Raw genomic sequence first — 14,686 nt, forward strand, 5'->3', positions numbered from 1 at the left:
TGATCGTGTAACAGTCCTGCCCCACTCACCCACCATGGTCTTGGCTGCCCGTTCCCAGGGCACGGAGATCTGAAAGCTTTCCCCTTGGCTCCTGCTTGTTCTGCACAGAAAGGACTGAAGGATCTTCTTTGCATCCAAAGAAGACATTGCCATGACCAAGGAAAGCAGGATGACAGAATCCCCGCCTCCTGATGTCTCATCTGGTTCAGTGATTTTTTTCCCATCAGGAATAGCACAGTTAGTGTTTTTTAGCTGCAGTTGTCTTTCCAAAACAGGTCTCTTTTCAGGTTTTCTTTTTCCTCCATTCACAACTACCTCTGGATAATTTAAATTTCATTCTCTTAAACATGGAGTTGCTGCTGTTGTTGCTGCTGCTGTACTGGTTACAAAGTTTTATTATTCCAACAGGTTCTGTCTGGGTTTTTTTTTCCTCTGGAACTGACAAATTGTACACTATAATTTAGTTTGAGTTGACTTTTAAAACTATTGTGCTATTAAAAAGGGATAAAAGCTTCCAGTTGTCGGACTGAGTGATCGGGGAGGTGTTTTATTCATAACCATCATGGTTCCAAGAGTCAACAATCAACACATTCAGAATGTTGGGGTTCTTTCCATGGTGCCCACAATGATGCATTACTTCTGGAAGCACAGGTGTGAGCTCCTGTAGGCCCTGTGCTCAAGAAAGACACCCAAATCTGATAGATTTTTCATGATCGCTTGCATTTACGAGCACTCCTGGGTAGAACGGTAGCTACGCTTGACAATCTCAAGCCACACAAAGGCTTGTGTCAGGCTCTGTGCTGATCACTCCCAGTTCAATTTACACTAAACACGAGGCTCAGGAGTAAACACCCCCCCCATCCCAATGCTTAGTAACTTTTAGCTTGGGTATACTTGAGATGCATTCACTGTTTCCAAACCAGTTCCTTCAAAAGGCTGATATTCATTTGCATCCCAGTCCTCAACATCATCATAGTTGGGGGCCAGGGGGGTGGGCTTTCCATCCAATCCTAACTTCTAATAACCAAAACTAGCTTAATATTAAGAGAACCTTTCCTTTAAATTGCTATATAACTCCGAATAATTACTGAACAAAGTGGCCCTCCATCTGCCAAGAGCAATGGCTCTTCTAGTACTTTTGTCAAAGTACCCTAGAAATGTGCAGCAGAGATCCTCTTATTGAAGTTGGTTTGAGCTCTTTCTAATCCGGAATAGCGAAACTTGTAGAGTGCCTGAACAAATCCCTTCAGTTTTGAGGCTGAGAGTGAATATGTTGGTATGAAAACCAACTTGTTTGCCATTAACTAGCTGTTGGTTTGACTCAGGTGTTACAGTTGATGCATATTGGTGAGGAGGATTGCTCTTATTTCTGCCTCTTAAACTTGATATTTTCAGCTACCTAAGGGCTATGGGTTCCAGGGAAGGCTGAAATCATGGAACTGAAAGTAGTTTGTCAGCAGTATGACCAGGGGAAGGCAACTGTGTGAGAACAAGCAAGAGTGGGGAAAGGGTGGGGGTGTCCAGTGCTTTGTAGGCTATTGTGTGAATCTCTGGTCCATGCTAAAGCCTTCACTTCCTATTTGCAGTTTACTTGAATAAAATACTTAATTGATATTTCAAGTCTTCCCTTTGAGTTTGTTTAAGGAGCATTTGGGAATGTTATTTCCCTGCTACGTTCAGAGAGACTGCAGCTTATAGGTTAGTGCTTTGACACAAATGAGTGAGCAGAGACCTAAAGGAATGAGGCAGAATGTCTAACCTTATTAACCTTAAAAAAAACCTTTTTTCATACCCAACAGCTGTGCTTGCAAATGCATATTCTTGTGGTATGGTGTATATTTCTATTGTTCTTCATAGGATCCAAGTGAGAGAGTACCATCCCTGCATCAGAATCTGGAATCATAAGGAAATGGGTGAGGGTGAATGCCAAGACAGAGTTGAAGACAGAAGATGTGTATGTGGATCAGGGAAATGCTTTTTGGTTCTTGTAGGTTATCCGGGCTTGGGTGTTTATCCCGGCTGTGTGACCGTGGTCTTGGTATTTTCTTTCCTGACATTTCGCCAGCAGCTGTGGCAGGCATCTTCAGAGGAGTAACGCTGAAGGACAGTGTCTCTCAGTGTCAAGTGTGTAGGAAGAGTAATATATAGTCAGAAAGGGGTTGGGTTTGAGCTGAATCGTTGTCCTGCAAAAAGTATAATTGTCCTGTAAGTATCAAGATAATGTGCTAATGAGGGTGTGGTATGTTAATATGGAACCATAGTATCCTGAAGTGATCTGTTAACATGTGAAATCCAAAGCTAATCTGCATGGTTATTGTGGACTGTAGTCTTTGTTAGTCTGGAGGTTTTCAGGACAGGAAGCCAAGCCTTATTCATTCTTAAACTCTTTCTGTTAAAGTTGTGCTGATGTTTATGAATTTCAATGGCTTCTCTGTGCAATCTGACAAAATAGTTGATAAATGCTTGTTGCTGAAGGGTCACAGTCTCCCTGAAGGGTTTATAGTTTGGACATGCTACTTGACTCCAGCCTTGCTCATGGATTTTCCGATAGGTGCTCTGGGTCACAGAGTCTTCTTCCTGCCCCAACGGATTCTCTCCACATTCTAGCAGCAGGCATAGGGGGTTAGTCTGTTGGATGGCCTTGGTGACTTCGAGTAGTGGAGGGGGAAGGGCTGTCCTTGAAAATGGCCCAGAATACTACTGCCTGATTGATAGGTATAAATTAAAATCCTCATATGTGCTCCAAAGCAACTAAACTAGGTACCAGTATATTGAGTCCAAAACCAGCACTTGTTAAAAGATTAGTTATCCTGCCCTATTAGACAGAAACTCACAGGTTAAAGGGAGAAATACTATTTTTCTGCTCCCCCTTCCACCTTTGGTCAATTCTGCTTCTCTCTCTCTCCCCCCCCCCCACCGTTCCCTCATCCTGTTCACCATCAGGGCAAGGGGAGGAACAATCTGGTTACTCTTTTGTGCCTGTTTCTGCTTGTAGTCACCCCCACACTTTTACATGGCATCTTGAATTACTACAGCAATCCATTGGCTATTGGAACTTTTGCTATACCTTTATGGGTAAAGAGGGCGTGGCCACTATTTTGGGATTCCCCCTTTTAAAAAAAAACTTTGCAAACCATGGTTTTCCTCTGGGTGGTCCTCTGTTTTGGTGTGCAGAGGTGACAGGTACAGGGCAGCTGTCCCAATGATAGGCTGCTGAAGGCCGGGACAGCCAATTCAGTAGCGTTTATTCCTGCCTGAAGTGCCAGACTGTGTAGCACAAAAGTCGAAGTAGGGCAGCTTAGAGAAAAGTCATTGTATTCTAGACAACCAGTCGAATGATGTGAGTAGCTTGCCCAACAGAATGAGATCACTATGTCCCAGTGCAACGACCTCAGCCCAGCTGGACTCAGCCTAGATATCTGCTACACTGGTTTGAATGTATTAGCCTTCTGTGTTCTCCAGCAAGGCAACGCGGCAACTGCTGCAGCCTGTCTTATGACGATGTCCTCAGTAATCTACTTAAGATGTGCAAGTCAAAGTCATCATATTTCCACACTCAGTCTTTGTTTCCTGGCAGTCAACCACTATCTAGAACAATGAATCAGGTATTGTAGGCCACAGAATGACAAGGCTGTTCTCTACGAAAAGCTCTTTCATAGTAGGAAGAAAAAGTAGGTGAGCCAAAGGCAAGCCGAACACCAAATCACCAGTCCAGCAGCTCCTGCCCCTAGATAAGGAGCCATTATTCTTCAGAAAGGCCCAGATGGCTCCATGTTTCCTCAGTTTGTCACAACTGGGTTAAGTGTAACCAGCTGGACTCACAAAAGGCAGGCATGGGAAAGAGCTAGAGCTTTCACTAGAACTGCTCCTATTCATGGCGTATTTTATTTACAAAACGTACAGGTAAGTTCCCATCAAATACAAAAGTCATCATAGAAAGAAGCACCTTGCTGAAGGAAACTCCTCCTGACAAATACATTTAAGGCCCCTTCTGGCAGCTGGGCATGTGTTCAATGCTCACTGCTGCAGGTACTTCTCGGCCCTCCCCAACACTACTGATCTGCATCAACTGGGTCTGAAACTGAACAGGGAAAAGGAAATTAGATTTCTTCACTCAAGTGTTTGAGCTGGGAAACTTCTGCATTTGTATTTGCTTTCCCTGGATCCACAAAAGGGCACATCATGGGAACCCAGCAGCTAGTGACGACGCCCATTATGAGCATAGGTAAGTAGACAGCAAGATGGGGAATGGGGGCAACTAGCAAATGCATTCTGATGTCTTTGCAGCTGGATGCTGCTTTTGCGTGAAGGGGAGGTCAATGGGAGGGGAGCTGAGCCTTTGCGGACTTCTAGCCCTCACTATTAGAGCCATTCAGAGGTATTCTCCCTGAAATGGCAGTGGCTCCCCTGCATCCCTCCCAAATGCAAACCAAGAGGAGGTGTAATCATGCCTCCTAAAACTGTTCCGGTCCCAAGCATGCAAGACTCCAGCTTCCTAGGCGGCTCTCTCTGCGCACCAAGGGCTCAGAGACACCTGTGTTGAGACCCAGCAGGGCAGGCGCTCACTTGCGTTCTTTCACCAGGAGCCAAGGCAAAGGGGTACAGTATTGAAGTGGGAAACAAACGCAGCAGGTTCAAAGTCGATGGCATTTGGGAGCACTTCAAGTCGACATGCGGACCAGATCAGCGAGATCATCCGCCCCAAGCCCTGTTGTCAATCTGTTTTAAGTTGCATTAAGCCTTCACATCCGTAAGCGAAGCATGGTAGGGCTGGTATCCTCCCCAACCTCGCATCACCTGTAGCATGCAACAAACATTATTATTATTACTACTACTACTTCTATCCCGCCCTTCCTGACTAAAGCCGGGCTCAGGGCGGCTAAAGGTATAAAACTATTACAATAAAAACCATAAATACATATATATAATTAAAACATTAACATTGAACAAGAAAAGCAAGTCTACTGCAGCAACACCCCTTTTCCATTTTCCTTACCCTCCCACCTGAACTCTCATTACTAAGAAAAAACCAAAGATTGCCTGTGCAAGAATAACCAACTCTTCTTGGTTGAAACATGAAAGGAAACAGGGAATTTTACATCAGCTGATCTGAGTCCTTACAGCAGGAGGGGGGTGGGAAACCAAGCCCTTACAATCAGAAGCTTGTGGTACTTGTTATCTGAGATTTTTCCGACTGTGGTAGATTAGCACAGTTTAAAAAAAACTTCTATCGCAAAGGCTAAAGCATGTTCATGGTTTTTTTAAACAAGTCACTATCTATTACATAATCCTTAAAAGGGGCAGCAAGGCCCACTCATTTCAGAGTTTAAAGGCCCAGCAGGAGACATCTGAATCAGCCTCACTGTTAATGCATGCAGCACACGTTGATCACACCCGTAACAGCTATGCATATTTCTTTGCTAATGCAATCCCCAACTTCATCAGCAAAACTTAGGGACACTCCCAGGCCTTTGTGAGGGACACCACACCTGGCAAACAAAAGCCACACAGGAGCTATGCTAATCTACATCACCAGTAAAAAAAAAAAGAAGAAGAAATTCACCTTTTGCTTTCCAGTGCTGCTATACTTCCTCAAACAGCTCTAACTTACTGAGGAGTGAATGGATTAAAGCCCTTCTTATAGGGCAGGAAGGGGAAAGACTATAACATTCCAATGGTGGAGGGAAAATATTTAGATCAGGCAAAACATTCCATGTGGAAGCAACCTTGGATCAGCTATTATTAAACTCAGTCCCTATAGAGCAGTGGTTCCCAAACGTTTGGGGCCACCGCCCCCTTGGTTCCACAAACTCACCCCCTACCCTATCCAACAACACAGTTGAAGGGGCCCACCTCTGGCTCCCCCTTACCTTAGTGCCCACCTAGGCAATCCCACCACTCCCCAGAGGGTGGTAACTGCCCACTTTGGGAACCACTGCTATAGAGTATTGTGGAAACAGGAACAACATGCACAGACAGTGATTAGTCTGTGGGCAGCATGTTCTAGTTTTCTGGTCGTCTTCTGTAAGGATAATGGAAGTACCTTGGCTTCCTCTTCCACAGATCAATTGTCCTGAGCTTTGAGAACGCACATAAGAGTTGTCAGGAGTAGAGGGAAGAGACTAGCAAACACTCAGTAAAACTGGTCAGAGGAAGACAAAGACTACAATCCCATGCAGCTTTTCCACCAATGAAGAATTTCTGTCAGCCAAGCATGATCCTCTACCCAGCCCTTCTTCTACAGCCCTGAATTCTCCCCAAAATACTGCTCCTGGGAGAAAGGGGACCCCCAGGAACAGCGTTTGGGGGGCATAACAACCAGCAGGGGTGAGGAGGCAAGAAAGTAATGCTTCACTAAAATCCTGTGAGCACAAAGACACTGCAGGATCCAGCTCAAAAGCATCTCAACTCTTGAATCGGCCTCTCTTGTTCTCTGGAGCTAACATGGCTGAGTATAATCCAACACAAGCAGCTTGGAGAGAGAAGGTCCCTTGTGGACCAAGGGAATCAGCCACACTTTGTCATAAGAACATAACATAAGAAAGGCCCTGCTGGATCAGACAAAGGCCCATCAAGTCCAGAAATCTGTTCACACAGTGGCCAAACCAGGTGCCTCTAGGAAGCCATAAACAAGATGACTGCAGCAGCACCATCCTGCCTGTGTTCCACAGCACCTAATATAATAGGCATGCTCCTCTGATACTAGAGAGAATAGGTATGCAGCATGACTAGTATCCATTTTAACTAATAGCCATGAATATGTCCACTCCCCTCTTAAAACCTTCCAAGTTGGCAGCCATCACCACATCCTGGGGCAGGGTGTTCCACAATTTAACTATGTGTTGTGTGAAAAAATACTTCCTTTTATCTGTTTTGAATCTCTCACCCTGCAGCTTCAACAGATGACCTCGCATTCTAGTATTATGAGAGAGGGGAAAAAACTTCTCCCTGTCCACTTTCTCCAAACCATGCATAATTTTATAGACCTCTATCATGTCTCCCCTTAGCCGCCTTCTTTCCAAGCTAAACAGCCCTAAGCGTCTTAACCGCTCCCCATAGGACAGTTGCTCTAGTCCCCTAATCATTTTGGTTGCTCTTTTCTGCACCTTCTCAAGCTCTGTAATAGCCCTTTTTAGGTGTGGTGATCAGAACTGTACACAGTATTCCAAATGTGGACTCACCATAGATTTGTACAAGGGCAGTAAGATATCAGCAGTTTTATTCTCTATTCCTCATCTGATTATGGCCAGCATGGAATTTGCCTTTTTTACAGCAGCCGCACACTGGGTTGACATCTTCATTGAGCTATCCACTACCACCCCAAGATCCCTTTCTTGGTTTGTCGCTGCCAACACAGATCCCATCAGTGTATATGTGAAGTTGGGATTTTTTGCCCCAATATACATCACTTTACACTTACTCACATTGAATCTCATTTGCCATTTTAATGCCCATTCTTCCAGTCTAAGTGGCCTTTTGCTTAAGGTTTGCAGTCTTGTACCCAGCAAATGTGGCATAAAGCTAGGACTTATGCTAACTGTCACTCCCTGTTTTCTCAAAAGAAATGGAAGTATTAAGATGTACTGCAAACCTAATGGGTTGGGGGGAATAATTTCTAGTTGACGTATTTCATGCTTAACATAGCTGAACACAAAGAATTGTCAAGGTGAGCAAACCGAACAGATTGTTTAAAGGCTATGGCCCATATTTGTCCTTTTCCTTGGACCTTTCACACTTGAGATACAATGACACCTCCCCTTACAGCCTAATTCCAGGCTTTGATTTGTAGAATGGGGACCAGGTCCCAAGAAAGATCACCTTTGTGTCCTCTGGCTCCACTAGGAGCTCCTGTTCTGCTTCATGCAGTTCCTCCGCAGGATCGTAGCTATACATTGGCAACAAGTGATGACGTAGCCGGTCATACCTGAGAGACAGAATGGCAGATATGACATCCTTCATGCACACAGCCCTTGTCAGTTTACAAACTGAGTATGCCTTCTTGTAAACAGAAGCCACTTCTCAAAGACAAACTCATATCTCTCAACCTGAAGTTGACCTGAACTAAGAAGTAATTTGTGATTGTTATTATTTAGCAGATATTTTTCCAATAGTGCAAAAGTTTCAAAACCCATCTGCCTTAACAATGTGGTACAAAGCGTCCACTACAAAGCATAAATATGTTGTAGATTCTCTCAGGATATTAGAGAGCTCTTGGGATGGACTCACACAACCATGTTTTGCACATAATTACACCCATCTTCAGACAGTTTATTTAGAGTCAATTGCACAGTCAGCTACCAGGCTAGAGAACTAGATTCAGCAGTGAAGTGAATTTTCAAGGTTCCACCAACTGCTGTAAAGCAAAGATCTTTCAGCTGCCTCACCAGGTATAGCAAGTCCCTCTTCATTCTCCAGTCTTAATCCTATAACCCCCCTGAACTTTTTGTTTTCTACTCAAGACATCCCTTAGACTCTATTACATGTACTGTATATAAGTGACATATAGAGACAACTAGAATCTCAATTTATCCACAATAGACTCATGCCAGGGCTTTGATCTTCTAGCTATCATGAACTAACCACAAAATGTTGACTCTTAGTTCTACTCCAGCGGCTCAGATAGCAGAGTTTATCTCCCAGTTATCACAAATGTCCACACAAACTGGCTTGGTTCAGATATAACAGCAAACCATGATTTGCTGATGTGTGCATGAGCCTTGCATAAGCTTTCTGCTTCGCCCTTTCCCCTACCTGGCAAGATAGTTTGTTACTTTTAGTTTCATGGCAAACCCTAGTTTGTCATTACATCCCAATTAGTTTACACTTACCCTGAAAATCAGAATTCCAAACTAGGAGCATTGTGTGGAGCTCTGGTTTACACGGCAAATGGGAGGAAGCTATCTTAAATGTGTACACAAGTAATTATGTACACTAATGACAAGTCTTTTGCATATAACTATCTTAGGTGGATTGTCTTACTTCAAGGCTATCTTCCTTTCATGTCAATATGGGGTTACTATCTAGCCTGTCTGCTCATACATACCCATGTAAACAATTTGCAGCCTAAAAAAATGTCTCTGCACTTCCTCTGTTTGTTCTAAAGAGTCTTTTGCTCACCTGACAACTAGATGACTGGCTATTTACAAATCTCACTCTGCAGATCTTCTCAAATTCATTTGAGAGTTTGCTCTTAAACCTTTTGGTACGAAAAATAAATCCTGATATCAAGTTGAAGATTTTTTTTTTATATAAAGAAGGGAGACACAGGCTAGTAGGCATGGAAAGTGTTTTCCAACCCAATGAAAGCTACCCACATTCCCAGAAGCAATTTTCCAGCACAACTTAATGGCCAAAGGAAGTTGCTGGATGCTCATTAGAACTGTCCTGTTCCCCCCTCTCCTGGCCCCATCCCTAATGATAATTCCTATTATTCAGCCTAAGATTACTTAATGGACGGCACAAAGCGTAAACACAGATGTAACAGCCTAAATTGCAGCTGATAGCAAAGTACAAAAGCTCCTGTGTTCTTATGATGACTCAAAAGCTATTCTCTACCAATGACGTTGGTTCTGAAGAGCCATGTGACCTATTTCCAACCACATGTGACTCTTCTCCCAGCACAGTCTCTTACCTCCTCTTCTTCTGAATATACATCATCTGCAGTATGAAAAGAAGAAAATATCTGTGAGCAACTAAAAAGATAATGTTCATGGGTTTTTATTTATTTATAGTCTGACTTTCTCATGCAGATGCAAGGCAGATTGCACAGTGTAAATCAACACAATCAATAGGATAGGTCATAGGATTAGGACTACAGAAATCTGAAACCAAGTCAAAATCTGACACAAAGCTGAAACAACGCGTAAGTTTTAACATAACATGTTAAATGCAGAAATTACGTAGTAGGATAATACATTCAGCAAAAGATAGTAACTATGTATAACAGTGGTATAGGTACACCCAGGCAACTGACAGGGGTAGGGGGAGCTTACTGGAGGCAAACAGAGGCCTCGGCCAGTGTTGCTTGCAATCTCACTTCCGGCGTGCACTGGAAGTGATGGCATCATGTTGCTGGTGATGCAAAGACACTCTCATATATGGGCAAAAATTCTACGGTAGAAGCTATTTTTACCATAGAGTTTTTCACCAAATACTTATGCATCCCTATATTGCTATGCCATCGCTTCTGATGCACAGCGGAAGTGATATTGACACATTATCAGCAACACTGGCCTAGGCCTTCTTTTGCTGCGGTTAAGTCCCGCCATGGGCCAGCTGATCAGCATCAGGAGGGAGGGGCCCCGGGGTGCAGAAGCCGCTGCCCGCAGCAGGGGTCTGGGAATGCTACTTTCCCTTATTTGAAGCATCTTTCTAAAGCATTCCATTGCAGTTCAGCCCGATTACCTGTGTAAGAATGCCCTCCTAAATAATTCAGTTCGCAGAATGCCAGTAGAGTGGGAGCCTTCCTGACCTCCTCAGGCAGGCCATTCCACAAGATGGGGGCCGCAGCAGAGAATGCACATGTACAGGCAGTTGTTAATTTTGCCCATCTGCAGGGTGGCATCTGGAGAAGACCCTGCTAAAATGAGCAAAGCTGTCATTGAGGAGAATAGGGGGAAAGCAGTCCTGCAGATCTGCCAAGTGTAGGCAGAGGCCAGCTTCAGGGCTAAACTGAGTTTGAAGATGGCATTCTGTGCAGCTGCATTAACTTGCTTCTCCAGCAGTAAGGCTGGTTCCAGCATAACCCTAAGGCTCAGCTGAACTCTGTCAAAGGTGGGAAGCATGAAGTCCTTGAAGATCTCCACCTTCCTAACCAGCATTACCTCTGTCTTGTGAGGATTTAGGTTCAGTTTGTTCACTCGTAGCCATTTAACCACAGTGATTCAGGACCTTTACCACATCTCTAGGAGATTAGGCGATTAGGAGATACAGAGCTGAGTGTTGTCAACTTATTGCTGACAGACAACCTCAAAACTGCAAATGATTTGTGCTAAGGGCTGGATGCAGAGGTTGAACAGGGTGGGGAATAGGACTGTGCCCTGTGGGATCCAACATGATACTCCTTACAAGAAATGCAGCATGGAACAATAAGTGGGAACAACAGAGCCAGGCGCATCAGCAACCGAAAAAGTAGTTCCTACATTATTCCATCCAAAGGTGCAACCCTGGCAGTGGAGTTTTCTCTAGATGCTTGCTTTCCCACATATATGGGGAGCACTTAGAAACTCTGTCCCTCATGCCAGAATAACAGCAACGACCTTGAGAGAAGCTGCAGGCAGCATTCCCTTGGTCTTCCCATTGGAACCAATGTCCCATTTTAGCATCCCTGTTGTGGGCTAGGCACCAGTCCAAAGGGAAATGTGCTCATTTTAGATGCACAGCTTCTGGGAGTAATGACAGTCACAAGGGACAGATTTAATGCAGCAAAAGGGCAAATTTTCTGTGGCTAACTAACCCACAGCAGAAACATATTTCAAATTCCCTCTGTGAAGAAAAAACGCCAGAAACACTTCTCACAAGTATTTAGGTAATCTGCTACAGAAACCTAAATACAAAATGCATGTGTAACATGTATATTGTGGGCACTGCACTCAAATAGAGCTGTTGTCTTTGAAGTACACAGGGAAAAGGGCCCAATGCTTACCCACTTGCTACATCCACATATGTTAAAGGAAAACCACAATTAAAGTATATTCAACCTATCTATACATTTTTGCGCCATCCTTCCTCTCAAGGAGCTCACGGTAGTGTACAAGGATCTCTCTTCCTTTCATTTTATCTTCATATTGCAGAGCAGCAATAAAAATTTTACTTTGGTGCCAAACCCACCACAAAAATCTGTGCGCTCCATTTTGATCTATGGCATACATAGTTCTCCTTTCACTTTTCGCCTTCACAACCCTGTAATACAGACTAGGTTGACAGCAACTAACCCAAGATCGCCCAGCAAGCTTCATGGCAGAGGGAATTTGAACCCAGGCCCTCCAGATCCTAGACTGACACTAACCACGACATCAGTCTGTTTCATTACAAAATCTCATTAGAAGCAACCCTTAGACATCAGCATCAGATTCAAACAAAAAGGTACATGATGTCTTCTCAGAGCCAGCTTAATATTCAACACAACCCTCTCACAGATCCTAGTACCAACCAAGTTTTCATAAGCTATTGTCATGCGTCTCTTGCTAATGCCATCAAATGCAGCTCTATCCACCTAAGCTCCCCTTCTGCGAAAATAGGAATTATTTGCAGTGCAGGGAGGGGGAGGGATGGAGGAAGAGATGCTCATCTAGGCCTCTCTTGCATAACAGAAGAGAAATTATTTGAGAAGCAAGTGCTCCCAGAAGGAAGGGAACACAGAAGGTAGTCAAGACAAGCCTCAGCAGACCCCAGGAAACAACCAAGGATATCTCCCTAAATAACCATTTACCATACTCCCATCTCTCTTCATGGAACTCCTACAGTCCCTGAACTGCTCCTCTAGCCACAAAACAGGCAGCAACAAGTCAAGCAATTCAGAAACCTTAATTGACGGCGTCCTGATGCTCCAGATGGGGCTTGCTCTTGTCTGCAGCAAAGCTACAGCGGCAACCAAGCATTAACTACTATGACAGCAGGAATCTGTGCAACATCTTAACCAAAATCAGCAAGCTCTAACTGAACAGACCACCAAGGATGCCTATGGAAATCTCTGTTCCTTCCAAGAAAATGTTAATGCCACATATTCTCTTATTGTACTAAGGCGCAGAGGTTAAGCTCCGGCCTAAAAGTGAGCCACTCACCACAGCCAGGATGATCCCAACCACAGTGATAAGGAAAAACGGCACCAGAACATAGCCCACCAAAGAGTCGCTGGTTGCCTCAGGGGAGGTGGGCAGGGTAGTATTACTCATGGCATAGGAAACCGTCGCTCACACAGGACCAGAGAAGGAGCTTCTGTCTTCATCAGGAAGTCTGCCTCACAACTACAAACACAAAAGAGTTTGTGATTAAAACGCATGTTCTTTGTTTCAACCAGCTCCCATAATCCACTCCCTGGTTGCGCCCTTCCCCCCACTAACAGCAGCTGTGCATGACAGGGCAATAGAAATCACAGGCACATGAAGTATAAGCCAGCCACACTGGATTCAGTGCTACAATTCCAGGGAACAAAACTCATTTCAATGGTATTTATTTCGCCACGAGGCCAGACCTGCAGATGACCAGAGCAAGATAAGGCTTAGTAAGTGAGAAAAAAAAGATTCTTTACTATTCCCCCCAACAAACAGTTTAATTCTGAAGAAGCAGTTCCAACACAAAGTAGCAAGACAAGCGAGGAGCAAGGAGTAAAGACAGCAGTCCTGGCATTCTGTTCCAGTTAACTGCTGTCAAGTTGCAACCAACTCAAGGGGTTTTCAAGGCAAACGATGTGCCGAGGTTGTTTGCCGCTGCCTTCCTCTGCAGAGCATCCCTATCTTCCTTGGTGGCCTCCCATCCAAGTACTGACCATGGCTGACCCTATTTAGTTTCCGCTAGTCTCCGCTATTCATGCTGTTCCTAATTACGTCATTCCTAAAGAAGCTCTAGGTGCTTTCCTAAGGGGTCAACACAGCAACCCCAGCCATCTATCTTGATTTCCCCCCAAAGCTTGGTTTTTTGGAACCTTATTACCCCAATACAATGTTCCTCCCACTAAACTAAACTGGAAGGCTTATGTCAGGTCAAAAGAAGAGCACAACGTTTTTAGACCAGGCTGAGAAAACTGGGACTTCTAATTTATATTTGAAAAGAGTACAATAGTTTGACAGACTACCAGCACTTTAAAAAAAAGGTATTCCCCTTCCCATGTGATTTTTATCTAGAGATGTGGCAGTAATGTCTTAGAGAGGAATGAGAAAATGGGGAGCTCTTCAAACAGGTGAGGGTAAGATTTCCCAAAGTGACCAACTCCTTAAGACATCGCCTTCCTAAATGTAACTGAACCATGGGACATTATTTCATCTAATGTGCAGCTGCATAAGCAATGAGGAAGTCTGGGCCACAAGCCCCACAAACCCCCTCTCAGGCAACACTTTTCTTTCAGCTTTTTCAACCGTTCTAAAATTTGAGAGTGAAGTCGGAAGGTAGGCAAATTCTTTCTGTATGACTTCATGAGAAAGTTGTTCAAAACTGCTACTGAAGACCAGTCCTCCTCTCTCACATCAGGCAAGGACAGAAGAATTGGCAAAATCTTATGACTGTAAAAACTTTTGATCTGCCCATACTGTACGCAGCTGTGCATCACAAGACTGGCTTGGGCAGGATGTCTGACAAGTTATTCCCCATCCAGAAGGAAGGCCAGGCACCCTGAACAATTAGACAAGTAGCTAACTGCAGGGCTTTATTCACGACTACATCAACACCTCTGCATCTCATGGTACACCTGCAAAAGAGGCAACTTGATGGGGCCAGTATACATGAAAAAAGTAACACCAAGCAGTTCCTCACTACTAGTTTGTTCCTCACTACTAGTTTGTTTCTCCTGACAAAAGTGGCTGCAGAGATCAGAGGACCATGCCCATGGTTGAGAAAAATAACACACTTATGCAGATTGCCTTCACTTGTGCACCTATTGAAGAGATAAAGGGAGAAAAACAGCAGCAGGACTGCAGAACTAATGCAGGGGGGGAAATCTTACATTTTGACTGCAGATGATCAGGGGAAAGCC

At 44.2% G+C, this 14,686-nt stretch overlaps 1 protein-coding gene across 1 annotated transcript; it reads right to left on the reverse strand.

Annotated features, from left to right (window-relative positions):
• Positions 1-4,519: 4,519 nt before the first annotated feature.
• Positions 4,520-12,952, reverse strand: SMIM29 (small integral membrane protein 29). The gene is made up of 4 exons (XM_056845251.1): positions 12,783-12,952; positions 9,632-9,657; positions 7,819-7,924; positions 4,520-4,797 (listed from the first exon to the last, which is right to left on the reverse strand). The coding sequence occupies exons 1-4, from the start codon at positions 12,891-12,893 to the stop codon at positions 4,735-4,737; spliced, it is 306 nt and encodes a 101-aa protein (XP_056701229.1). The 5' UTR covers positions 12,894-12,952; the 3' UTR covers positions 4,520-4,734.
• Positions 12,953-14,686: the final 1,734 nt, after the last annotated feature.

This window comes from Euleptes europaea, chromosome 2 (assembly GCF_029931775.1).
Source record: "Euleptes europaea isolate rEulEur1 chromosome 2, rEulEur1.hap1, whole genome shotgun sequence".
NCBI classification, from domain to species: domain Eukaryota; kingdom Metazoa; phylum Chordata; class Lepidosauria; order Squamata; family Sphaerodactylidae; genus Euleptes; species Euleptes europaea.

What these genes read in the sequence shown, in the direction of transcription:
- SMIM29 (XM_056845251.1), bottom strand. Translation starts at nt 12,893, where the DNA reads ATGAGTAATACTACCCTGCCCACCTCCCCTGAGGCAACCAGCGACTCT. An exon ending in TTGGGATCATCCTGGCTGTG is followed by an intron (nt 9,658 to 12,782) that starts GTGAGTGGCTCA and finishes TTCATACTGCAG; the next exon opens with ATGATGTATATTCAGAAGAA. An exon ending in TGGAGCCAGAGGACACAAAG is followed by an intron (nt 4,798 to 7,818) that starts GTGATCTTTCTT and finishes TGCATGCTACAG; the next exon opens with GTGATGCGAGGTTGGGGAGG.